Source organism: Trachypithecus francoisi, unplaced genomic scaffold, assembly GCF_009764315.1.
Source record: "Trachypithecus francoisi isolate TF-2019V2 unplaced genomic scaffold, Tfra_2.0 Contig00280, whole genome shotgun sequence".
Lineage (NCBI taxonomy): Eukaryota > Metazoa > Chordata > Mammalia > Primates > Cercopithecidae > Trachypithecus > Trachypithecus francoisi.
The window spans coordinates 89,548-116,139 of record NW_022680541.1 but is presented as its reverse complement, the minus strand read 5'-3'; the positions used below and the strand labels follow the sequence as shown (position 1 = coordinate 116,139).

The window sequence follows — 26,592 nt, the reverse complement described above, 5'->3', positions numbered from 1 at the left end:
AATGCAGTGGCATGATCATGGCTCACTGCAACCTCGACTGACCTGGGCTCAAGCAATTCTCCCAACCTAGCCTAATGAGTGACTGGGACTACAGGCACATACCACCATGCCCAGTTTTATTTTTTATTTTTTTGTATTTTTAGTAGAGGTGGAGTTTTGCCATGTTACCCAAGCTGGTTTCAAATTTCTGAGCTCAAGCAATCCACCCATCTTGGCCTTCAAAAATCCTGGGATTACAGGCATGAGCCATGGCACCTGGCCCAAAAACTCTTTTTCTAAGAGTAATATAAATTGTCTTTTACAGATTATACTCATATCATATGTTTCTTCTTTCAGAAATAGGTGTTAAGCGTATCTAACATGGCATGTACAGGTATAATTCTCATTGTAAAACCATAGCCTAATTAATTTCAAATTACAATTTAAAATTCATTTTAAGGAAATTTTCTTAGATTAATCCCACCTAGTTTCAGGTGCTACCGACTTTTTTCTTTTTAACAATTAAATATAGGTAACATGACTAAAATTGTAGTCAAAGAATATTGCAACCTGGGAACTTCAATATTTGAACTTTGTTTTGAAATATAATTTGTTATATTATAAAAATATTATAATATATTGCACCTGGAAGTCGGGGACAGTTTTTTTTTTTAAATTATCTTTGTGTCTTTGACACTGTATAGAAAAGTGCTATTTACATAAAAAAATTCTTAATAGAAGTCTTCAGTTATAAAGTCTGCTGTACACACTTTAGATCAGGGATTGACAGACTATCAGCCATGTGCGAAATCCTGTCCTTCACCTGTTTTGTAAATAAAGTTTTATTGGAACACATTCAGACTCATTCATGAACATATTGTCTATGATTTCTTTTGTGCTACTATGGCAGAATTGAGTTGTGGCAACTGTGTGGCATCCAAAGCCTAAAATACTTACTCTCTGGCTCTTTGCCAACCCATTTTAGATTATAAGCACTTTGGCATTAATATGTTTTTGTTTTCTTTCTGTAGCACATAGTAAGATGTTCTGCCCACATTGTGCATAATTTATGGATTTATTCAAGGATTTATGCAAGTGTAGTTGCAAGAAAACAAAAAAAACCTAGAAGTGAACTTGCTGGATTGAAGAGCATCTGTGTATATTAAATTTTGTTAGTTTTTGCCTTCCCAAACGGATTATTCCAGTTCATATTTAAACTACTAATTTTGTGACAGGGCCTCTTTCTTTCTACCTTCGCTAACTTAGTGCATTCACACGCTTTATCTTTATAATCTGATAGAGGAAAATGATATTGTGGATTTGATTTGCATTTCTTTTTATGTGTTAGATTCACCTTATTTTCATATTTAAAGGCACTTGTATTTCTTTTTCTTGAGCTATCTTTTAATGTCCTTCCTGATACATTTCTCAAGTCTGTGATACTCTTATAAGATACATAGTTACATGTGCCAAGTTAATTTGACTCTCCTGAGGGAATCAACCTGATGACAGGGCTGATTCAGAGGAGGATGTATGAGACTGAAGTGTATAGATAGCATCAGTGAAAGAAAGCAAATTCTTGCAGGGCAAAAACAAATAAAACCACAACTCTAAGGGTTATTTTTTCTACTGGACAGAATTCATTTTTATTTTAGCAGATACAAATTACTATTTTCAATATATCTTTTACAAATCATTTTCTATACAGAGTCTATTCCCTAATCAGTAGTAAATGGTTTCATTTAAAATTTTCCAGAGCATCAGGTGACTATTATGCAGGCTAATTGTGTTGACATTTGAATTTGACTTTAAAAGGACATGCCATAATCTTTTGACCTTATTTCCAAGTTTAGGATAATTTTTCTTAGCATTTTTCCCTAATTGAAATGATTTCAAGTGATATCATTTCTGTATGACTTAATGAACTTCTCAGAAGGTCACATAGCTCACTATTGTCTCTTCTTTTTTTTTTTTTTTTTTTTTTTTTTTGAGACGGAGTCTTGCTCTGTCGCCCAGGCTGGAGTGCAGTGGCCGGATCTCAGCTCACTGCAAGCTCTGCCTCCCGGGTTCACGCCATTCTCCTGCCTCAGCCTCCGGAGTAGCTGGGACTACAGGCGCCTGCCACCTCGCCCGGCTAGTTTTTTGTATTTTTAGTAGAGACGGGGTTTCACTGTGTTCGCCAGGATGGTCTCGATCTCCTGACCTCGTGATCCGCCCGTCTCGGCCTCCCGAAGTGTTGGGATTACAGGCTTGGGCCACCACGGCCGGCCTTGTCTCTTCTAAAACATATTCATCTTTCCTTTTTTCCTCTGTAGGAACTCATTATACAATGACAAATGGAGGCAGCATTAATAGTTCTACACATTTACTGGATCTTTTGGATGAACCAATTCCAGGTGTTGGTACATATGGTGAGTTCCATACTATTGGTTGGGTGCAAGACAAATGTAAGACAGAGAAAGGCATATATGAGGAAGTGTTTTTAGTAATTTAAGAAAATATAGTGCATAATTAGATCATTTGGTAACGTATTCTGCCAATGATCTCAGGCTGCCAAAATATGTTTACATTTAGTATAAGTAAATCTCTACATTTCATACGTGATAAATATTTTTTCTTTTTCTGTGTTAACTTTTTAAAGTTTACTTATGCCCCATATATTTCCAGAAAGGATTCCAGGTAGCTAAAAAAACAAGGAAATACAGTAGGAAGACAAAATAAGAAGGAAAGGGAAAAATACAGCACAGGAGTTGGGGTAAAGAACAAGCCAAGGTCAAGATATGGAGGTCAGCATGATTTCTGGTTTTTAGCAGCCCAGAAGCTAAGGCAAAAAAAGGAAACTCATTGCATAACTCTTACCTATTGAAAAAGAAGAAATCTACTGGGGGCAGATAGTTTTGTGGGGTTTTACTGTTTTCTTTTATCCCCTTTTCCAGTATTCGATTCTGAGATATTTCTCTGGATCCTTTTGTTTGTGGTCGTGACTTACTGCTAATGTAATCCAAAGTACTTTATTTATTTATATATTTAGTTATTTATCTGAGACGGAGTCTCATTCTTTTGCCCAGGCTGGAGTGCAGTGGCGTGATCTTGGCTCACTGCAACCTCCGCCTGCTGGGTTCAAGTGATTCTCCTGCCTCAGCCTCCTGAGTAGCTGGGACTACAGACGTGTGCCAATATGCCTAGTTTTTATACAAAATACATTTTTATAAAACAAAAAATGTGTATTTTTTGAGACAAAGTCTCATTCTGTTGCCCAGACTGGAGTGCAGTGGTACAATCTTGGCTCACTGCAACCTCTGCCTCCCAGGTTCAAGCGATTCTTGTACTCAGCCTCCCAAGTAGCTGGAATTACAGGTGTGTGCCATCGTGCCAAGTTAATTTTTGTATTTTTAGTAGAGATGGGATTTCGCCATGTTGGCCAGGCTAGTCTCAAACTCCTGGCCTCAAGTGATTCGCTGACCTCAGCCTCTCAATGTAGAAAATATTTCAGAAAAATAAAATCCCAAATCTCAAAAGGCCATATATAATTTTGGTATTGGAAATTTACTTGTCAATGAAAATGACTATTTACAGAAATTAATTATAAGCTTCCATATTAATGTATACATGTGTGTGAAACCTGAACTTGAAATTACACTATATTGTGTATGAAAGGTACAGCTTCTGAGGTTCATCAGATGATACATACCTTTAGGGCATATCTAAAAATACAGTACATGAGATCAGTGCTTTAATCCAGTGATTTTTAAACTTTTTGGTGTCAGATCCCCTTGAAACTCTTTAAAAATATTGAAGACCCCCAAGAAGCCTTGGTTTACATGGTTTTTATCAATGGATATTTACCATATTAGACACTAAAACTGAGGACTTCTTAAAAAAACTAATTCATTTTAAAACAACAGTAACAAAATCCATTACATGTTAACATAAATAACAGTTTTACAAAAATATATTTTCAAAAAAAATTCAGTGAGAGAATGACATTGCACTATATTTGTTATAAATCTCATTATTGTCTGGCTTAATAAAACACTGCTGGATTCTCATATCTACTTTTGCATTCAATATGTTATATGTTGTTTTTATGGAAGTTTATGAAGAAAATATAACCTTATACACAGATAATATAGTTGGAAAAGCTATTGAGTATTTCAATAGTCTTTTAAGATTATTGCAAATATTCTTCTTTGATACTACACAAAAGTGACAGTTGTTAGTTTCTTAAAGATAATTGTAAGGTGTGCTTTGAAACTGCGTCAATGAACTTTGTCTTCTGTTACATTAAAATCCATTGATTTTGAACCTTGAACTTGGAATATATGATTTCGGCAGTGATCATTTGGAAAATATTGATTCACTGATTTATGTGGATATTTTACATGTTGACACTTTTATTGTATAATACAATATTTTAAAAATCACATTTGTTAATTTTACCTTTGATCTCTTCAGAAAAGTCTCTAAGTATTGGGAACCTATACTCACAGTGATAGATACAAGTTTTCTAAAATTCTAATTTTTACTGTAGAGCTCAAATTCTATCATTGGAAACAAATACTTTTTTTTTTTTTTTTTTTTTTACTTAAAAGTGACAGGATTACTTTGTTTCATTTTTGAGAAAATACCTGTCAAATTCCCAAGTTTGAAAAAGCATAATTTGATGTCACTCTTTCAAGTAAAAATGGTATTCCATGTAAGCATCTAGTTTATTTTGCAACTCAAATAAATTACACAAGTGCTTTTCTTTAGGACATAACCTCATACTTCCACATGCAGCAGACATGTGTAGTTATGCATAGTTACTTATGCATAGTTCTTATTTCATCACACAAAATATTAAAAAGACTCAGTGATTGAAGAGTAGCAGTTTTTACTCCTTCATCAAAGATGCTCTTATTTGAAACTGGCATTTAATTTATTTATTTATTTGTTTGTTTATTTTTACTGGGAAGCATGGCAGTCAAAAATGTAATCACTGCCAGTACATTTGAGTGCCACTGCCTGATTTTTGCTAAGGAGCCAGCAGTTTTGCCATTGGTTTTGCATTTTCAGTAAAAATATTAACACAGAGAAAAAGGCACATAATGTCTTGTATTATTTTGTAAACAGTATTTTCCAGCGATCCTCTGCCTCAACCTTCTAAAGTATTAGGATTACAGGCATGAGCCACCATGACCAGCCTGTTTTGGTTTCGTTTGGTCTCAGTTTTCTCTAATATTTTATGAACATAGTGTCATGGATACTCTCCAGCTACCACACTTTAAAATACACTTAAATCCCAACCTGAATACTGATAATGTCTCTGAATGTATACTTCTAAGTGTGATTGTATTTACCTAATAATCATACAAGACACAGGATTTATAGTGTGAAAAGGTCTCAGGGATCCTCCAAGGTGTCTGTGGACCGTACCTTGAAAATCACTATTTTAATCCAAAGTGCCTAGATCAGACACACTATAAATCCTGTGTCTTGTATGATCATTAGGTAAATAGAGTTGGGATTTAAGTGTATTTTAAAGTACCTGGAGAATATCCATGATACTATGTTCATAAAATTTTAGAGAAAACTGCGACCAAAGGAAACCAAAACAGGCTGATCATAGTGGCTCATGCCTGTAATCCCAGTGCTTTGGAAGACTGAGGCAGAGGATCGCTGGATCCCAGGAGTTTGAGACAGCCTGGGCAAATATGGAGACTCTATCTCTACACAACAAAAGAAAAACTAGCTGGGTATAGAGTCTTGTGCCTGTAGTCCTAGCTACTCGGGAAGCTGAGACAGGAGGATCCCTTGAGCCTGGGAGTTCAAGATTACAGTGAGTTATGATTGCCTCAGTGCCCTCCAACCTGGATAGAGCAAGACCCTGTCATCCTTCAAAACAAACAAAAACACTTTTTTCTCTGAGTATGTTAATGGTTGGTCTACAGTCTTTAAAAGCATTGCAAATAATATAGCAATATATGAAGTAGCCAATATGTGTCCTAGCTAATTTTATTAATCATCTAGACCAATCAAATATTTTTCGACATTTTGATCCATGCTTATATAAACAAACATTTTTAAAGCTGGAAAATTCCACACATTTATACTCTTACTATTGTTCTTAAAACTTTTTTTTTTTTTTTTGGTTAGAGTCTTGCTCTGTCACCCAGGCTGAGGTGCAGTGGTGTGATGAAGTGCAGTGGTATGATGTCGACTTACTGCAACCTCTGCCTTCCAGGCTCAAGCAATTCTCACACTTCAGCCTCCCAAGTAGCTGGGATTACAGGTGTGCACCACCCACCTGGCTAATTTTTGTAGTTTCAGTAGAGATGGGTTTTCACCATATTGGCCAGGGTAGTCTCAAACTCCTGGCCTCAAGTGATCTGCCTGTCTCGGCCTTGCAAAGTGCTGGGATTACAAATGGGAGCTACTGTGCCTGACTTACATTAAATTTTAAAGTCTTTCTACGTCAGTACACATACCCAACCTAATTCTTCTTTTCCGTGACTTTTTTGTTATACTTGTAGCCTTCCTACCCCAGATGATTTCGAAGCAAATTGACATTCTGTACTTTCAAATATTGCTGTTTCAGTATTTTACAAAATGGTTGCAGTTTAATTGTTGTTCCTTTTTTATATATTAGCTTGCATATTTCTATAGAGAGTTTACCCCACATCAACCATTTGGATTCCCTGAAGTAAGATGGTACAGGAAAGGGAGATACCTTGAAATACTAGGTTCCTTAGCATCCTCAAAGTTGACCAATGAGATTTTTTGCTTGTTTGGTTGTTGTTTGTTTCTGTGTCTTCATGGACTCATGGTTTTAAGCATATTTGTGTTTTAATCATCACTGTTATTATTCTTATTGATGTTCATGTTATTCCATTTTAGATTAGTGGGAGCTTATTTAGTTTGCTATCTGTGTCCTTTGTCATGTCCTTAGATAATCCTAATCCTAATCCTGATTCATCATAAACATTTCCTGCAGCAAACCTGGAATCAGCCATTTCGCCAAGGAGCTCTCTGATTCCATTGAAGGAAAATATAATATAGGTACAATCTGGGCAATAGGTGATACTTGTTGCTTCTGGGTTGGCTATTGTTTCTAGCCTCCTAAGTGTTTATGACTCTTCTAATTTGAATTCATGACTATGGGGCTAAACCTCTAGTTCTTAAATTTGCTTTTCCTTTAAGTCATGCCAAAAACCTGAACATCACAAGCATAGTCATTTCATTTACCCCATAATACACACATACAACATTGTCAGAATAACAGTACCAACACCATCTCCAACAATATACCTACTGAAATATATTAGGTAATCTGCCTCCAGCCTCCCGGGTAGCTGAGACTGCAGGTGCACACCACCATGCCTGGCTAATTTTTTTTTTTTTTTTTTGAGACAGAGTCTTGCTGTCTCCCAGGCTGGAGTGCAGTGGTGCGATCTCAGCTCACTGCAAGCTCCGCCTCCCGGGGTCACACCATTCTTCTCCTGCCTCAGTCTCCCTAGTAGCTGGGACTACAGGTGCCCGCCGGCACGCCCGGCTAATATTTTGTGTTTTTAGTAGAGACGGGGTTTCACTGTGTTATCCAGGATGGTCTCGATCTCCTGACCTCGTGATCCCCCCGTCTCGGCCTCCCAAAGTGCTGGGATTACAGGCGTGAGCCACTGCGTCTGGCCTTTTTTTTTTTTTTTTTTAAAGAGACTGGGTCTTCCTGTGTTACCCAGGCTGGTCTGAAACTCCTGGCCTCAAACATTCCTCCTGCCTTTGCCTTCCAAAGCCAGGCGTGAGCCACTGTGTCTGGCCTATCCTTTATTTATTCCACCACAGTTTTACATGCAAATTACTTTGTCGTAAAGTCCCTTGGGATAGTTTCTTCTGTGTCATTGTGTTACCAATTAGATGCACCTTTGATTCATTTAATTTACTTCAATTTTTAAGGTTTACTTTTTAGATTTAGTTTTTTTTTTTTATAAATATATGAAACATTTCCATGGTTCCAAAGTTAAATATACAAAACAGGTATGTTCAAAGAAGTCTAGGTTCTATCTCTGTCCCATCCAACCTGTTGTCTTCTTCCCCTTAAAGTAATAATTTACATTTTTAATTTTATGGTTTATCTTCTGATTTTTAAAAATATAAGCATGAATATTTATATTCCTGACTTTTAGCATACTTTTAGGCATCTTGCCTTTTTCCTGCATAACACCACATCTATCTGAATCTTTTTTAATTGCTGCAGAATTTTTCATTACATAGGTATACTGCAATTTATTTATATGATGCTATATTGAAGAACATTTAAATGATTTTCAGATTTTAGGAATGGTGATGATTGAATTCTCTGTACATATATCTTTTTTACTTGGTACACTCCATCAAGCAACTATTTAAGTGACTGACTGTGGTGCTGTGCAAGCAGTTATATAAAGAAAACAGCAGTGACTCAGTCTGAAAACGGCTTAATGTTATCATGTTTTCTTACACATTATTTATTTTTATTGAGGAAAAGCAACATGGAGTTTAGTGATTATTTTTGAAAGAAATAACCTACTTCTAATTCTAAAGAATGGTTAATATCTGTGTTTAGTTGCTTATAGGGTAGAAGGGATAAAATTGCCTTGTTCAACTTAGAACTTACTGTGTCATTTTAGTGGGGCATTGTGACTTCAAACAGACCCGATGCTTGAAATAGACTGGGTCATTGAATTCCAGCTGTAGCCCTCCTTCAGAACAGTTGAGCACTGAAGTCCTGGGCTGAAAATATGGCTTTTTTTTTGAGGTGGAGTCTAGCTCTATTGCCCAGGCTGGAGTGCAATGGCATGATCTCAGCTCACTGCCACCTCCACCTCCCGGGTTCAAGTGATTCTCTTGCCTCAGCTTCCCAAGTAGCTGGGATTACAGACACCCACCACCACACCCAGCTAAGTTTTGTATTTTTAGTAGAGATGGGGGTTTCGCTGTGTTGGCCAGACTGGTCTCGAACTCCTGACCTCGTGATCCACCCGCCTCGGCCTCCCAAAGTGTTGGGATTACAAGCGTGAGCCACTGTGCCCATCCGAAGATACGGCTTTTTAAAGCAACAATCCTAGTAGAACAGAAGAGAGGTGTTGACTAGTAAGGAATTTAGGTTTAGAAGTACATTCTTAGTAAGAGAGGTGAGACTTACCTTCTTGTGTTTTAGTGTAGTGAGATCTGGATCAAATCTATTACTCTTGTTAATCTCCTAACTTCCTACACTATATTCAGTAGAGGACACTTTTGGCTTACACAGTAAAGAAAGAGCCTCCGGATTCTACCAGTGGGATCGGAGCTCTCCAAACCTGCATATTAAAAAGCCTATAAGTTTTGGGGAGTCCGTTTGTCCACATGATTATTCTATAATACATTGTATTTATGGACATGGTATTATTATACACAGATCCTGTCTTTTGAAGAACATTATAATCTACTTAACTGCTAGGACCAGAGAATGACTGATAATTCAAACCATATTGTCTTATAGAAGACATATGTAAAAGATAGTTATGTGTACCAACTGAAGTTCAAATTTGATTCAATTTAAAACAATCTAGATCAGATTTTATATAGCTTGTGGACCCTTTGTACTCAAATCTCAAGGTTCTTATTAAAATGCAGATCTTGGCTGGGCACGGTGGCTCACACCTGTAATCCCAGCACTTTGGGAGCCGGAGGCAGGTGGATCATTTGAGCTCAGAAGTTCGAGACCATCCTAGCCAACATAACGAGGCCCTGCCTCGTTTATTAAAAGAAAAAAACTTTTTTAATAAAAAGTAAAAGCAGATCTTGGGTAAAGACATGTAGTCTGGTTTACAGGTATAACAACTGTCTGTAATGTAGTGATTTTGCCAGAGACTAGTTCAGAATTTACTGTTCTATGTATGGTAAATGAGAAAAATTGCTAGATTCTAGAATTGTGGCTTCTATTCATAGTTGGAAAAATGAAGCATAAACATTTCTAATTTCAGATCAACAGCAAAAAGAAAGAATCAGCATGGGAAATGACAAAAAGTTTGTATGATGCGTGGTCAGGATGGCTAGTAGTAACACTAACAGGATTGGCATCAGGTAAAGAAAATTTTTCTAGAAATCCTTTTTTAGTTAACAGAAGTATAAATTGTTCTTCCCTCCTTCCCTCAATTTTTTCTCAGGTACCATTGGATTTTAAAAAGCATTTGTTTCTCTTCTTCAAAAAATCTTAAATATAAGACTAAGAGGCAAGAGGCTTCCACGTTTAGTCTTGGCTCTGTCACTTGACGTGTTTATCCAGCTTGGTTGATCTTTCTAGACTCAGTTTCTATATCTGTAAAATAAGTGTTTTGGATCAGATGATCAATAAAGTATCTTTTGATGTTAACATCATAATAAATAGCTAATATTTATTGTTTCCTATGTGTTGTACACTGTCCTAAAAACTTTATATGTATTTAAACCTCACCGCAATCCTATAGTGCCAGTGCTGTCATTATCGCCATTTTACAGATGAGGGGACTGAAGCAGAAGAAAAGTAACTTAGTCTTACTAAGGTCATCAACTTAGTAAGTGGCCAAGCCAGGGTCTGAATTAAAGCCGTCTAGTTCAAGACCCTGTCCCCTTTATCACCCTGCTGTACAGCGTGGCCACAAAGTCCCAATGTGTGAGATTTTAAGAAATAGCTGTTGAGGACCTGAAAACAAATATTAAGCCCAGTTGTAATCAAGTTTCAGCTTCCATGATGGAAGATTATGTTCAGAAGACCACAAAATTAAATTTTTTATAGAGAATAGAGGTAAGTACTGATAATCCTAACTGGCATGCATAATAATTTTATGGCCTCTGTATATGTAACCTACTGATCTTTTTATATGAGAAGGACCCAGATTTGACCATAAATTTGTGTATTTTTAATATTCTTACAGTAAAATAATCTTGATATATGGTTTTCTGTAATTTAAGAGAAATATAAATATTACTTCTGTGAGTTTCAGGAATTATTTCTAATGGATGTTAAATTTTAATGAGATTGACATCATTCATAAGTCTGTTAATTAAGTTATGGATTGAAAATTAGATTTGTGAACCTTCTGCCAAGTAGCTGTCTTTTGAAGATATTTCAGTATCTTTTAAACACTGTTTTTTGGGTCACAATTAATTTGAATGATGTAACTTTTAAAAATTCCAAACAAAAATGGCAATTTTATTGTAAAAAATAACTTTTTACAGTTTTAAAATATATGTTTATAACTAAAATTTGAAGATCTTAAATTTATATATAGTTCGTAAATGACCCTTTATTTAGGAGTCTCCTGCTTTCCACTTGCCTTCTAACTAGATTGTTCTCGACTCCCAAAAAAATTGACTTTTTTTTTTTTTTACCGTCCCCAACATATTTTTACAGGGGCGTTGGCCGGATTAATAGACATTGCTGCCGATTGGATGACTGACCTAAAGGAAGGCATTTGCCTTAGTGCGTTGTGGTACAACCACGAACAGTGCTGTTGGGGATCTAATGAAACAACATTTGAAGAGAGGGATAAATGTCCACAGTGGAAAACATGGGCAGAATTAATCATAGGTCAAGCAGAGGTAAGTCTTGCTTTGTCTCAAGGTGAATTAATAATTGATATAGCAAAATGTTTCCAGTTCATTTAATTATAGAATTAATCACATATTAGATGATTGCATACACATTAAATGGATCCACCCTCAACACATTGCAGCAAGAAATAATTAAGTGCAGTATTGTTTCAAGAAGCTTTTGTATTGGTTAATACATAGTCGTATAGCAAATCCTCTGGATTGTGATGCAAATATATTTGAGCTGTAGTAGAAAAGAAGTGATAGTTATTGCAGTAAGATCTGTGTAAAGTTACTAAGAAGTCAAGTTATTAAAACTAATGTATTACTAAGATTGGGAAGTTTGAATTATGAAAGTATGATTATCAAATAATTTAGTAAAATCAACCTTTTACGTAGAGATACATTGAAGACAACAGATTTTTATTTGTGGCATTATAGCATTTACATGATTAATTTACTATGATCTACAAAGAACATTTTAGAACTTAGGATATTATATATATATTTTTTACATGATGACATGGATATATTTTTTTTAATTTTGTTTTAGCTGAACTTGAGAGCTAAAGTGTATATATTTGTGGTAACATGAGTAGTATGCTGTTTCTCACCTGGCTTAATTGAATTGAGTTTAATGATCTTCTGGAAAGTTGCAGCATAATGAAATCTGAGTGCTGTTACAATTTGTTTTCACCATTGTTTCCAAAAAGTGGTTTGTAGGCAGAGATTGAGTATAGCTGAGATGTCTTGGTCCCAAGACTTTAGGGATTAGGAAAAAGATTAAATGGGCTCACGACTACTTGTATATATAGGCATTAATTTTTGGATTCTACTTAAATGTTTTGTTCATATAAAGTCTTTATTATTGTGGAAATAAACCAGGAGACTTTTACACATTTTACTGAAGCTTCTTTTCTGTTCTTTTTTTTTTGGTGGTGGGGGTGGAGTCTCACTCTGTTGCCCAGGCTGGAGTGCAGTGGCATGATCTCAGCTCACTGCAACCTCTGCTTCTGAAGGTTAAACGATTCTTCTGTCTCAGCCTCCCGGGTAGCTGGTATTACAGGTGCACGCCACCATGCCTGGTTAATTTTTGTATGTTTAGTAGCAATGGGGTTTCACCATGTTGGCCAAGCTAGTCTCGAACTCCTGACCTCAGGTTATCCACCGCCTCAACCTCCCAGTGCTGGGATTACAGGCATGAGCCACCACGCCTGGCCATTTACTGAAGTTTGTTGTGACAAGCATTTGCATTAGAGGTGCAATGTAAATTAAATTCATACTCTTGAACTATTTTCTTTTTAGGGTCCTGGTTCTTACATCATGAACTACATAATGTACATCTTCTGGGCCTTGAGTTTTGCCTTTCTTGCAGTTTCTCTGGTAAAGGTATTTGCTCCATATGCCTGTGGCTCTGGAATTCCGGAGGTAAGCCAAGTAATATTTAGTGTCATTAAACATTATTATGGTGCTTAACTTTTTGCCCTTAGTGATAATAGAAGTTGGCTTTTCTGGAGGGAGGGGATAGTTTGTTCATAGTATGAAAAAATTTTTTTTAAATATAAGCTTTAAAATTGAAAAACTTGAAAAATATTGTTCCGTATAGTCATTTGATCATTTACTATGGAGGTTGATTTTTTTTTCTCTCACCACTAATTTAACACATGACTAGGCAAATTTTCAGAAGATTTAGTTAAACATCAGGAGCCTGGAAGAACTGTCTTGTGACCTAACAGTCTTTGATGGATTAGTTGTTATTTTGCTATTATGACCCTGATTTTTTTGTTTTTGGAGAATGAGTCTTGCTCTGTCACCCAGATTGGAGTGCAGTGGCGCGATCTCAGCTCATCACTACCTCTGCATCCCAGGCTCAAGCAATTCTTGTGTCTTAGCCTCCTGAGTAGCTGTGATCGCAGGCACGTGTCACCATGGCCAGCTAATTTTTCAATTTTTTTTTTTTTTTAGTAGAGATGGGGTTTCACCATATTGGCCAGGCTGGTCTCAAACTCCTGACCTCAAGTGATCACCTGCCTCAGCCTCCCAAAGTGCTGGAATTACAGGTGTGAGCCACCGCACCTGGCTATGACCCTGATTTTGATTCGTTCATTCTCTTTTTATAATTACCTTTTGATTAGATGTTAGTTATTCTTGAATTTGGCCATTTTATACTTTGAGAAAGTGGTTAATCACAGTGGGTCAGTAATATAAACTTTTGGGTTTTATTTTTCATTACAATAGAGTAGAGTTATACAGAGGATTGATTGAACTTGTTTTGAACTTATTTTTCTGTAGTTAAATAAGTTACCAACTTTTTCCTAATACATTTCTTTTTAAAATGAAATTGTAGTGATCTTTAAGGTTGTATTAAGAGTAACTTTCATAAAAAGCAGTATCATGCAGTATAATAACAGTTGTCATTCATCCTTCTTGATATATAAAAAACTATTCCACATAATTATAGTACTTAGAGAAAACATATTATTTCTAACATAATGTCCAAAATATATTTAAAATATTATGCTTATTTTTACAACAGAAATATTCAAATTTGCCTCTTTTTTTGCTTGTGTAATTACAATCCTTATAATTAAGGTCTATATTCCTTTTAACATGGCCTGATATTTGGATCTTGTTCCTGAGATGGAGTTACCCTCTCTCCTTTCTTGGGTAGAGAATTAGATTATAATATCAATTTATCATATGTAGCATAATAGGTAAAGTTTTTAAAAAATTAACTGTAAATGTTTCTGTAGGCTGCTAAAATTTGCGAGGTCGTTTTTGTGCGTAAAACAAGAAAATAACTTGGATTTGTTATATTCTTATGTTTCTTAAAGAACATTAAGCTGCCTTAATCTTTGCCTTGTAGATTAAAACTATTTTAAGTGGATTCATCATCAGAGGTTACCTGGGAAAATGGACTTTAATGATTAAAACCATCACATTAGTCCTGGCTGTGGCATCAGGTTTGAGTTTAGGAAAAGAAGGTCCCCTGGTACATGTTGCCTGTTGCTGCGGAAATATCTTTTCCTACCTCTTTCCAAAGTATAGCACAAATGAAGCTAAAAAAAGGGAGGTAAGTGTCTTTTATAGTTAATTTGACTGAAAAATGTATATTGTATAGTGTTTATTTTAAAGAATTTCTTAGTGTAAAAATAATAAATTCTGTATTCAGATAAAAAATGTTGAGATTAATGTGTGCTTCTTTTGTTTTTCCTGAATATAACATCTTTCTGGAATCCATTCCCAGTGCTGCTCAGTTAGTCTTACATTTTAGAGAAACTTTATAGATAGACAGCTGGTGTCCATTGGGTTTCAGTTGCATTTCTTGAAGATCTTCCTGTTTTCACTTTACCTTATATCTTTCCTCTTCTGAAATGTTTTCTAAGCTTAGCTTTGTTTTTTACTCTTGCTTTCAACATTAAGAGGTTGGGAAACCTTAATAGCTGTGTTTTCCTCCTGGAGCCAGCATCTGGTGCCAGTGTCAGTGATGTGTGATATGAAAAATGCTATCCAGTGCCGTGGGGGAAGTTCTGAGGGCCTTTAGAAGCTCTTGAAGTTTAAATCAGAAATTCACATATTAAAAAGATTGCAGGAAATCCTTTTCATTTGATTGTTTAAGGCAATTTCCTTTACTGTTTCTTTAGGCCAGCCTGAGATCTTCTACAAGACCTTGATACCTTGTATATATTATGTATTTCCTCTGATATTTCTAGATTGCTCTGAGTATTTTCCTGAGTCTTTTATATTAGCTCTAGACTTTGGGAGCCCAGTCCCTTCCTATTTTCCAAATCTAAATCTACAGCCCTAGATGGTACAGAGATCTTCGGATTTTTTAGATACGAATTTTTAAAAAACCTCTCATTAAATACTGGCAGAATCTTTTCATCTTGTTGGGTTTTTTTTAAGTACTAGAACCAAAAAAGTAGAATATTTTATCAAACTGTTTGATCTTCAGTTGAAATAATTCTAGTACATTTTAACGTTCACATTAAAATGTTGTCCTCACATTGGCCATAAATATCCCAAAAGTGGGATACTTCAGATCGTCATAGTTTCATCTCTGAAGAATTGTGATTCCAGTACTTTACTATACAACAAAAATAGCATTATTGATTCCTTTCTATGTATCTGGTACGGTGGCAGATACTTTACTTGGATTTTAAAACTTAATTTCACAGTAATTTATTAATATGGCCCTGTTATCCTCATTTATAGATTAGGAAACTAGGGCTGGAAACAGCTCACTAACTTGCCCAAGACCACATACCTAGTTAGTGGCGGAACGTGGATTAAAATTCATTTATCTTTGACTCCAGTCTGTGGTTTTATGTACTACCTTACTGCCCTTACGACTGTGTGGGTATATATTTGTGTGTGTTCAAAATAAAACTCAAAACCATCCTGTAGTGTAGCAAGTTAGTGGCTAAGATGGAGCTAGAGCACCTGCTTCCTCAATTCAGTTCTTTTACTTTCTGCTGTACCTTTATGTTTGTTTGGTAAGACTTTTATTCTAAGTTCAAAAAATATAATTAGATGTTTAGAAATCAAGTTTACCTAAATTTTAATGTTTGTATTGTAATGATTAATGTTAAGATGTTGTTATTTTGTTACCTTAGTGTATATATAAATGGCAAGAATTCAGTTAGTTGAAAGCATTAAGATCCCATAGTTTTGTGTAGACAAGAGGAGCGAGCATTGATATTTTTAAATTAAATGCTTCTTAGATACGTATGAAATGGATTAAAACGTGTATATGAGTTTTACATACATAGGTGTTAGTTTGGTTGTAAATGCAGGATCAGGACAGTCAAAGAAATATGGTTGCATTCCTTTTAGTGGGGGGAAAAAAAGGAGGTTAAATTTGCTCCCTTTCCTCCCCAAATAAGCAGAGTCTACATTCTAATGCCAACAATTTAATTAAAACAAATATTTATTTATTTTTAATTCACCAAACTTTTATAAAGTATTTCCTGGATGCCAGGCACTGTTCTGAGCACTTTCTATATATTTACTCAATCCTTAAGAGCTAAGTAGTATTATCACATTTCCATTTTAGAGAAGAGAAAACTGAGGCACATAGAGATTATCTACCCATAGTCATATAGCTAGTAAGTAGCAGAGCCATGATTTCAACACAGCAGCCTGACTATGGAGTTCATGATCTTAACCATTTACAGCTTAATTCTGATTATTTATAATTTCTCTTCTGGAAATGTAACAATTGACCATTTGAAGAAATACTTTAGGTAGCCTTGGATATTTGCTGGATTAAGTAGTGAAAGGAATACAGACTCTTGGCTAGGCGTGGTGGCTCACATCTGTAATCCCAGCACTTTGGGAGGTAGAGGCAGGTGAATCACTTAAGGTCAGGAGTTCGAGACCAGCCTGGCCAACATGGTGAAACCCTGTCTCTACTAAAAATACAAAAATTAGCCGGGCGCGGTGGCAGGTGCCTGTAATCCCAGCTACTTGGGAGGCTGAGGCAGGAGAATCAGTTGAACCCAGGAGTTGGAGGTTGCAGTGAGTCTAGACTGTGCCATTGCACTCCAGCCTGAGACACAAGAGAGAAACTCTGTCTCCAAAAAAAAAAAAAAAAAAAAGGAATACAGGCCCAGAAAAATAATTACAAATAAAACCCTAGTGAAATTATAGATGTAGTTGGCTTCATACTGGTGGGAAGCAGACCACTACCAATTGATAGACCGGGGAGCTAGAGAGAGGACATGGAAGAGTGTCCTTGGATTTTTCTCTTCCTTTAAATTTTTTGTAGAGGTGTTAGTTGGTGAGGCTGTAACTTGAGGAGCTATTGTGTGTACTTTCAGAATGAGGCTCTCTAGACTGACAGTATTTTAGCAGTATTTCACAGGGCATAGGGTAGTGAAAATATAGGGAATTTTACAAGGTCTTCAGTTCCCTGCGTATCTTGCTAGGATTTGGAATAGAGTATTTATGGTGGAGCAGTTAGCTCTAAAATTTGAAGAAATGATATCCTATTTAAAAATAGCCGCACATCCCAGTTACTGCCCTCCCCTCTTATCTACACAAACATACATCTTGAAAATTATCTATATTCATTGCTTCCTCTTCTTTACACCCTATTCACATTAGTATATCTGGCAAAAAAATTTTTTAACTGAATAGTAAATGCATGACTGACCTTTCAATTAAAGCACAGGAGAAAGAAACAGATCTTAATAGAAGAAATGAATACTTGCCCTTTGCTTAGGGAGCAAGGAACATGAAAATTGAATTCAGAAAATCCATTTGGAAAATTCAAGTAACATGAAGAATTTTTATTTGGTATGTGTGAATTTCTATGAAATTGTGAAATAAGCCATATCCTCTTTCTAGGTGCTATCAGCTGCCTCAGCTGCAGGGGTTTCTGTAGCTTTTGGTGCACCAATTGGAGGAGTTCTTTTTAGCCTGGAGGAGGTAGGTGAAAAGAATACAACAATTAAAACTATATATAATTACCACTGCAAATATATTTCACACATATTTCACACATTTCAGTTTTATAGGTGATGTAATAGGTAAAGACTTTGTTTTCAAATTTAGTTTTCTAAAGTCGTTTTCCACTCATTCTTACATAAAAAGTAAATGTTATTCATACTCCATACCTGGAGGAAACTTTTGTTTTAATTTATTTATGTATAAATATTAGTAATTATTTAAAATCTAACTTTACTTTGTTGACATATTTAAAAGTAAGAAGATGTGAATTTGACTTAATAGAGGACACGTGAAACAATCTATTTCCATTGGCTAATTTCTGTATTTTTAGCAGAGATGGGGTTTCCCCATGTTGGCCAGGCTGTTTGTGTGTGTGTGTGTGTGTGTGTGTGTGTGTGTGGTGTGTGTGTGTGTGTGTGTGTTTTGTTTTGTTGTTGTTGTTGAGATGGAGTTTCGCTCTTGTTGCCCAGGCTGGAGTGCAATAGCATGATCTTGGCTCACTGCAACCTCTGCCTCCCGGGTTCAAATGATTCTACTGCCTCAGCTTCCCAAGCAGTTTTTGTTTGAAAAATTTTAATCAAGTCCTATGTTGTGTTTTAAAGTTTTTCCCATGTGATTATTTCTGATACAGTTAATGATGTTTAAGGAAATAATTTTAGTCACTTCAGTGGATTATTTTGTTTTTGTTTTCTTTTCACATAAAAATGTAACCAGGAATTTTTTTTAAAATTTTTTTGACAAATAATAATTGTTTATGTTTATGGGGTATAATTTGATGTGTCTATACATGTATACATTGTGGAATAATCAAATCAGAGTGATTAGCAAATCCCTCAGATATTTATTATGTCCTTGTGGTTGTGAGAACATTTAAAATCCTCTCTTTTAGCTATTTTGAAATATATAATACATATTATTAACTGTAGTCACTTTACTGTTAAATAGAACACCAGAACTTATTCGTCCTCTGTAAGTTCATACCCATTGACTAACCTCTCCCCTTGCCCTGTTCACTTCCCCAACCCCCAGCCTCTGGTAACCCCTATTCTACTCTCTACTTCTATGAATTTAACTCTTTTAGTTCAAGAATGTTTTTAAATTTACTTTTTTCTTTTAGTTGTTTGTATGCTTTTTTCTTTTTTTAATGTAGAAGAGGCGAATTAAATTCATTATAAGCTAACAGGAGTTGGTGATGGTACATTTATTTTTATTTTTATTTTTATTTTTTTATTTTTTTTTTTTTTATTTTTTTATTTTTTTTTTTTTTTTTTTTTTTGGAGACGGAGTCTCGCTCTGCCGCCCAGGCTGGAGTGCAGTGGCCGGATCTCAGCTCACTGCAAGCTCTGCCTCCTGGGTTTACGCCATTCTCCTGCCTCAGCCTCCCGAGTAGCTGGGACTACAGGCGCCCGCCACCTCGCCCGCTAGTTTTTTGTATTTTTTAGTAGAGACGGGGTTTCACCATGTTAGCCAGGATGGTCTTGATCTCCTGACCTCGTGATCCGCCCGTCTCGGCCTCCCAAAGTGCTGGGATTACAGGCTTGAGCCACCGCGCCCGGCCGGTACATTTATTTTTAACTACCATGATTGAATTGAATGTGAAACTCATCTTGAAAATAAAACAGTGCTAGGTATTCTAAATATTTATTAGACATTCATGACCAGTTGATACTGTGAATTTGTAATGATGATCACCATCTCCAAAAATAATAATAACATCAATTTTCTTATTACCGTAAAATCCATTACATGTAAATTATAACTACAGCAAAATTTAGAACTAGGATATTTACCATTCAAGTTATAATATATCAGAAACATCTTATAAAATTATAGCATTAATTTTTCTTTTCCTTTTCTTTTTTTAGGTTAGCTATTATTTTCCTCTCAAAACTTTATGGAGATCATTTTTTGCTGCTTTAGTGGCTGCATTTGTTTTGAGGTCCATCAATCCATTTGGTAACAGCCGTCTGGTCCTTTTTTATGTGGAGTATCATACACCATGGTACCTTTTTGAACTGTTTCCTTTTATTCTCCTAGGGGTATTTGGAGGGCTTTGGGGAGCCTTTTTCATTAGGGCAAATATTGCCTGGTGTCGTCGACGCAAGTCCACCAAATTTGGAAAGTATCCCGTTCTGGAAGTCATTATTGTTGCAGCCATTACTGCTGTGATAGCCTTCCCTAATCCATACACTAGGCTAAACACCAGTGAACTGATCAAAGAGCTTTTTACAGACTGTGGTCCCCTGGAATCCTCTTCTCTTTGTGACTACAGAAATGATATGAATGCCAGTAAAATTGTCGATGACATTCCTGATCGTCCAGCAGGCATTGGAGTATATTCAGCTATATGGCAGTTATGCCTGGCACTCATATTTAAAATCATAATGACAGTATTCACTTTTGGCATCAAGGTAAGTACTAATGTAAGGTGATATTCGGGTAATCATGGCATGTTCAAAACTTGTATGTGAAATGAGAGAGGTTGTTGTTTCATAAGTGACTGAAAAAAGTACTTATCTTTTGAGTTTAATTTTAAGTAATGAAAAAGATAATTCCTTAGCATATGTTGTTGACCATGTTATTTGTTGCTGTTTAACAAATTGCCCCCAAACCTTAGCAGCCTAAGGTAACTACTTATTTTGTTCTCGATATTGGGTCAACGACTTGGGAAGGGCTCAACTGGGCCTCTTTTTTGCTTGTGGTCTTTCATATAGTTGTTATTAGACATGGCGAGGTCTCATCATCTCAAAGCTTCTTTCATTTCCTTTTTAAAAAACTGTTTTTGTGGGTACACAGTAGCTATATATAGTTTTGGGGTACATGAAATCTTTTGAGAGAGGCATGCAGTGCATAATAATCTCAGAGTAAATGGAGTATCCATCATCTCAAGCATTTATCCCTTGTGTTACAAGCAATCCAATTATACTGTTAATTATTTTTAAGTGTACAATTAAATTAGTATTGAGTATAGTTCAGAGACTTCTTCATTCATGACTAGGCTGAAAAGATTCATACACCTGGGCTCCTGGGATCAATCTTGCATACTCTCTCTCTCATGCTCACTCCCGCTCTCTCTCTCTCTTTCTCTAGCTTTCTTTTTCCTCTCTCTCTGTGGTTTTTCTAAGGTGGTGGCCTCAGGTAATTAGATTTCTTGTATCATAGCTCAGGATTCCTAAGAGGGCTGTTTTTAATGTAGCCAAAGACTTGCAACATGACTTGTTTTATTCTATTCATTGAGGCAGCCACAGAGACCCACCCGCATTCAGAGGAGGGACATATACTTACTGGGACAAGTGTCAGAGCATTCATGATCATGTTTTAAAACCACTTTTATTAGTTTCCTATTGCTGCTGTAATAAATAAAATTACCACAACTTAATGGCTTAAAAGCCACACAAATTTATTATCTTACAGTTCTGCAGATCAAAAGTCTGAAATGGATCTCACTGTGCTAAAATTAAGGTGTTCATAGGGCATTCTGGAGGCTGTAGGAGAGTGTGTGTTTTTTGCCTTTTCTGGCTATTAGAAGCTGTCAGCATTCCTTGGCTCCTGGCCCTCTGTTTGCATCTTCAAAGCCAGCAATGGCTGGTCAAGTCTTTCTCTTGTCTCATCACTCTGTCACAAACTCTGCTAAATCTCCCTTCCACATTTGAAAAACCTTTGTGATAACTTTAGGCCCACCCAGATAAATCAGAAAATAATCTCCTTTGTTAAGGTCAACTGCTTCGAAACTTTCTTTCTGCAACCTTAATTCCTCCTTGCCATGCAACGTAATGTAACCACAGGTTCTGGAAATTAAGTTATGGACATATTTGAGGAGCCATTATTCTGCCTCATACGAGTATTGGGTGTTAGCTTGAAAGGACACTGCAGACTCAGTTAAATTACTAGATCTATAAATACATGCCTTTTTCCGTCAAGAATTAAGGCAGCTGGGCCTTATGCCCTGGCACATTGCTTCTTTTGGATTTATAAAGTAACAAAATTTGTTGATTAATGGTCCATCAGTAAATACAATTTCTTATATGACTATCAGTGCTATATATGGGGAAGCACATATCAGCTTATTCTTGTTCTTTAAATTACTGCCCTTGTACTTCATGTAATAGTATTTGCTAGTGATAATATGCTTTTACAGATGTAAATTAATGTGGAATAACAGCTTTGTTTCTACAAAATTGGAGTGGTATTAGTTTTTAGGTCTCTTTTCTCTTGTCCTAAGTCTGTAGTCTACTGAGTATCAAGAGTTAAATAATAGAAAAGCCTGGCCAGGAGCAGTGGCTCGCACCTGTAATCCTAGCACCTTGGGAGGCCGAGGCGGGCAGATCACGATGTTAGGAGATCGAGACCATCCTGGCTAACCCTGGCAGTGAAACCCCGTCTCTACTAAAAATACAAAAATTAGCCAGGCGTGGTGGCAGGTGTCTGTAATCCCAGCTACTTGGGAGGCTGAGGCAGGAGAATCACTTCAACCCAGGAGGCGGAGGTTGCAGTGAGCCAAGTTCATGCCACTGCACTCCAGCCCAGATGACAGGGTGAGACACTGTCTCAAAAAATAATAAGTAGAAAATAATAATAATATGGCCGGGCGCGGTGGCTCAAGCCTGTAATCCCAGCACTTTGGGAGGCCGAGACGGGCGGATCACGAGGTCAGGAGATCGAGACCATCCTGGCTAACACGGTGAAACCCCGTCTCTACTAAAAAAAAAAATACAAAAATCTAGCCGGGCGAGGTGGCAGGCGCCTGTAGTCCCAGCTACTCGGGAGGCTGAGGCAGGAGAATGGCGTGAACCCGGGAGGCGGAGCTTGCAGTGAGCTGAGATCCGGCCACTGCACTCCAGCCTGGGCGACAGAGCGAGACTCCGTCTCAAAAAAAAAAAAAAAAAAAGAAAATAATAATAATAATAATAATAGAAAAACTTTAAAGTTTTACCTTTTTTCTTAGGGAATCAAGTTAAAAGAGCTGTTAAAGCTCTTTTTTTTTTTTTTTGAGGCGGAGTCTCACTCTGTCTCCGGGGCTGGAGTGCAGTGGCCGGATCTCAGCTCACTGCAAGCTCCGCCTCCCGGGTTCCCGCCATTCTCCTGCCTCAGCCTCCCGAGTAGCTGGGACTACAGGCGCCCGCCACCTCGCCCGGCTAGTTTTTTGTATTTTTAGTAGAGACGGGGTTTCACCGTGTTAGCCAGGATGGTCTCGATCTCCTGACCTCGTGATCCGCCCGTCTCGGCCTCCCAAAGTGCTGGGATTACAGGCTTGAGCCACCGCGCCCGGCCTATTTTATTTTTTTGAGACGGAGTCTCGCTCTGTCACCCAGGCTGGAGTGCAGTGGCATGATCTCGGCTCACTGCAAGCTCCGCCTCCCAGGTTCAAGCCATTCTCCTGCCTCAGCCTCCTGAGTAGCTGGGACTACAGGCATCCGCCACCACACCCGGCTAATTTTTTTGTATTTTTAGTAGAGACGAGGTTTCATCGTGTTAGCCAGGATGGTCTCAATCTCCTGAACTCGTGATCCGCCCACCTCAGCCTCCCAACACCTTACGCTTTTATGTTGTAGAGACAGCTTCTTTCCTTACACGTCATGAACCAACCTCTGCGAGCTCCTAGTTTTTCTTCTGTAGCTTCCTCACCTCTTTAACCCCTGATAGACTTGAAGAAAGTGAGGACCTTGCTCTGGATTAGGTTTTGATTTAAGGGAATATCGTGGCTGGTTTGATCTTCTGTCTCAAGACTTTCTTCATATCAATAATAAGGCTATTTTACTTTTTTTAAATCATTTTGTGTTCACTGAAGTAGCACTTGTAATTTGATTCAAGAACTTTTCTTTTCAATTCATGACTTGGCTGACTGCAGCTAGAGGCTGAGATTTTGGCCCCCCCCTCGGCTTTCAACATGCCTTCTTCACTAAGCTTAATTATTTTTAGCTTTCTTATTTGTTTGAGACAGGATCTCATTTTGTCACCCAGGCTGGAGTGCAGTGGCACAGTCATTGCTCACTGTAGCCTTGAAGTCCTGGGCTCAAGTGATCCTGCTGACTCAGCCTCGTCAGTGGCTGGGACTACAGGCATGTACCACCACACCAGCCTATTTTTTGTTTTTTGGTTTTTTTTGTAGAGATGGGTCTTACTGTGTTGCCCAGGCTAGTCTCTAATTCCTGACCTCAAGTGAACCTTCTGTCTTGGCCTCCCAAAGGATGGAGATTATAGGCGTGAGCCACAATACCTAGCCATTTTTAGCTGTTGATATAAAGTGAGAGATGTGACTTTTTTTTTGAGACAGAGTCTTGCTCTGTTGCTCAGGCTGGAATGCAGTGGCGCGCTCACTGCAACCTCTACCTCCTAAGTTCAAGCGATCCTCCTGCCTTAGCCTCACGAGTAGCTGGGACTACAGGTGTGCACTACGAGGTCTGGCTAAGTTTTGTATTTTTAGTAGAGATGGGGTTTTCCCATGTTGGCCAGGCTGGTCAGGAACTCCTGGCGTCAAGTGATCTTCCCACCTCAGCCTCCAAAGTGCTGGAATTACAGGCTTGAGCCACCACGCCCAGCCGAGAGACATGACTTCTGCTTTCAGTGGAACACTTAGAGACCATTGTAGGGTTCTTAGTTGGGCTGATTTCAGTATCACTGGGTCTCAGGGAATAGGGCAGCCTGAGGAGAGGGAGAGAGAGACAGGGGAACAGCCAGTTACAGTCAGACCACATACAACACTTATTAAATTCACTTTCTTCTATGGGCATGGTTCATGGTGCAGTAAAACAGTTGTAACAATAACATCAAAGATCATTAATCACAGAGCACTGTAACATATAATAATAGTGAAAAATTTCAAAGTATTGAGAGAATTAGCAAAATGTGATACAGAGACAGAAAGCGAGCACATGCTGATGGACTAGCTTAATGCAGGGATGTCAGAAACCTCCAATTTGTAAAAACCACAATATGTGTGAAGCATAATAACACAAAGTGTAATAATAAAACGAGGTATGTCTGTATCAGTCAAAATATTGGGCAACTCTGGTAAGTCTGTCCACTTAGCATTGTACCACTGAAGATGAATAGCATCTACCATTTACATCATTTGTAAATATGTAGGAGGACATAATCACATAATCTTGAAGTAAAAGACAGTGCTTAAAAATCAGTTGAGATTTATGAAAAATACTTCATATTGTCCATTTAAAAATACATATTTTTTAATTTCAATAGCTTTGGGGTTACAAGTGGTCTTTGGTTACACGGATGAATTCTATAATGGTGAATTTTGAGATTTTATTGCACCTGTCACCCAATATTGTATCCAGAATATTGTCCTTTTTTTTTTTTTCATTTCACCATGGACTAATGAAAATTTTGTTAGGGACTGACCTTAGGGCACCCTTGAGCTAAAGGAAATAACCCTTGAGTTGTTTTCTCTTTGGCCTAAAGAATGTGGTTTATTTTGTAACTGAATTCATGGGATTGTTAAGGTACAAGATTTTGCTATAGTTTTATTTGTACTAGGATTTTGCTATATTAATGTGAATAGAATCAAAAATGTTAGAAACAAATGCATGGAGTATAAGTTTCAAGCATGTATGTCGAGGATCTCTGCCCCATTAAGAGTTCTGTTCTTGTTATAGGTTCCATCAGGCTTGTTCATCCCTAGCATGGCCATTGGAGCGATCGCAGGAAGGATTGTGGGGATTGCGGTGGAGCAGCTTGCCTACTATCACCATGACTGGTTTATCTTTAAGGAGTGGTGTGAGGTTGGGGCCGATTGCATTACACCTGGCCTTTATGCCATGGTTGGTGCTGCTGCATGCTTAGGTAATATGGCTGTGTCTGCCTGTGTGTGGATGTTTGCTAGTTTGAGAGAGCCAAGAGAAAGTGGGACACATTCTTGCTTAATGGGTGGGCAGATTAGTTGAGTAAAGGAGGGTGCAGGGCGGAAATGTTTTAACAGATAAGAAACAGTAGTACTATTAGGGTATTATACAGTACCGGTTTTCTGTCTTACAACATTTGTTAATACAAGAATTTAATGGAATTAACATTGTAATATAACTTAATACTTTATGGCAGAAGCCATCTAAGTACAACATAAGCTTAATTTGAATCCTGACCAAAGAAGTCTTTGATTCTTTCATTGTTAAGGATCTTGGCTTACCTGTAGCAACTATAGCTTGATACCTAAGATTAGCATTGCAACAAAGTTTCAGAGTAGCTTGACTTTGGTTCTGAAATGATTTACTGTTAGCCTTAGTAACAGATGTGTTTACCCATGCTCCATCATCTAAGCTGTACATTATAAAATGAGAAAAGGTAGCTGTTTATTTTAATGAGAAGAAAAGCAAAACACTTACATTAAATACTTGAGTCTATTCAATGTCTGTTGGGGCAGGAAAAAAATGGTTATTGCTTTTCATATTTAAAATGTCAGCTAAACTTTGGTTATAATATTAAATAATAGTTGCCATTTTGACCAGTTTTGTTTAGTGAATAAAAATTATGTGATTATTGATCTTTTAAAATGTATTATCAATTTAAAGGGAAGGACAGAATCATTTTCACCGAATTAGCAAGTAATTATTAAGTGTCCACTTTGTTTTAGCATTATGCTAG

General features: G+C 37.1%; 1 protein-coding gene across 1 annotated transcript in view; it reads left to right on the top strand.

Annotated features, from left to right (window-relative positions):
- The first annotated feature begins 2,293 nt into the window (after nt 1-2,293).
- The window catches only part of LOC117083048 (H(+)/Cl(-) exchange transporter 3-like), a 42,269-nt gene continuing 17,970 nt past the window's right edge, over nt 2,294-26,592 (top strand). Inside the window, exons 1-8 of the mRNA XM_033210254.1 lie at nt 2,294-2,455; nt 9,957-10,056; nt 11,366-11,553; nt 12,850-12,972; nt 14,411-14,617; nt 17,896-17,976; nt 19,863-20,408; nt 25,611-25,797. Of these exons, the coding sequence (XP_033066145.1) occupies nt 2,309-2,455; nt 9,957-10,056; nt 11,366-11,553; nt 12,850-12,972; nt 14,411-14,617; nt 17,896-17,976; nt 19,863-20,408; nt 25,611-25,797 (1,579 nt within the window). The 5' untranslated portion in view covers nt 2,294-2,308. The remainder of the gene's footprint in view (nt 2,456-9,956; nt 10,057-11,365; nt 11,554-12,849; nt 12,973-14,410; nt 14,618-17,895; nt 17,977-19,862; nt 20,409-25,610; nt 25,798-26,592) is intronic.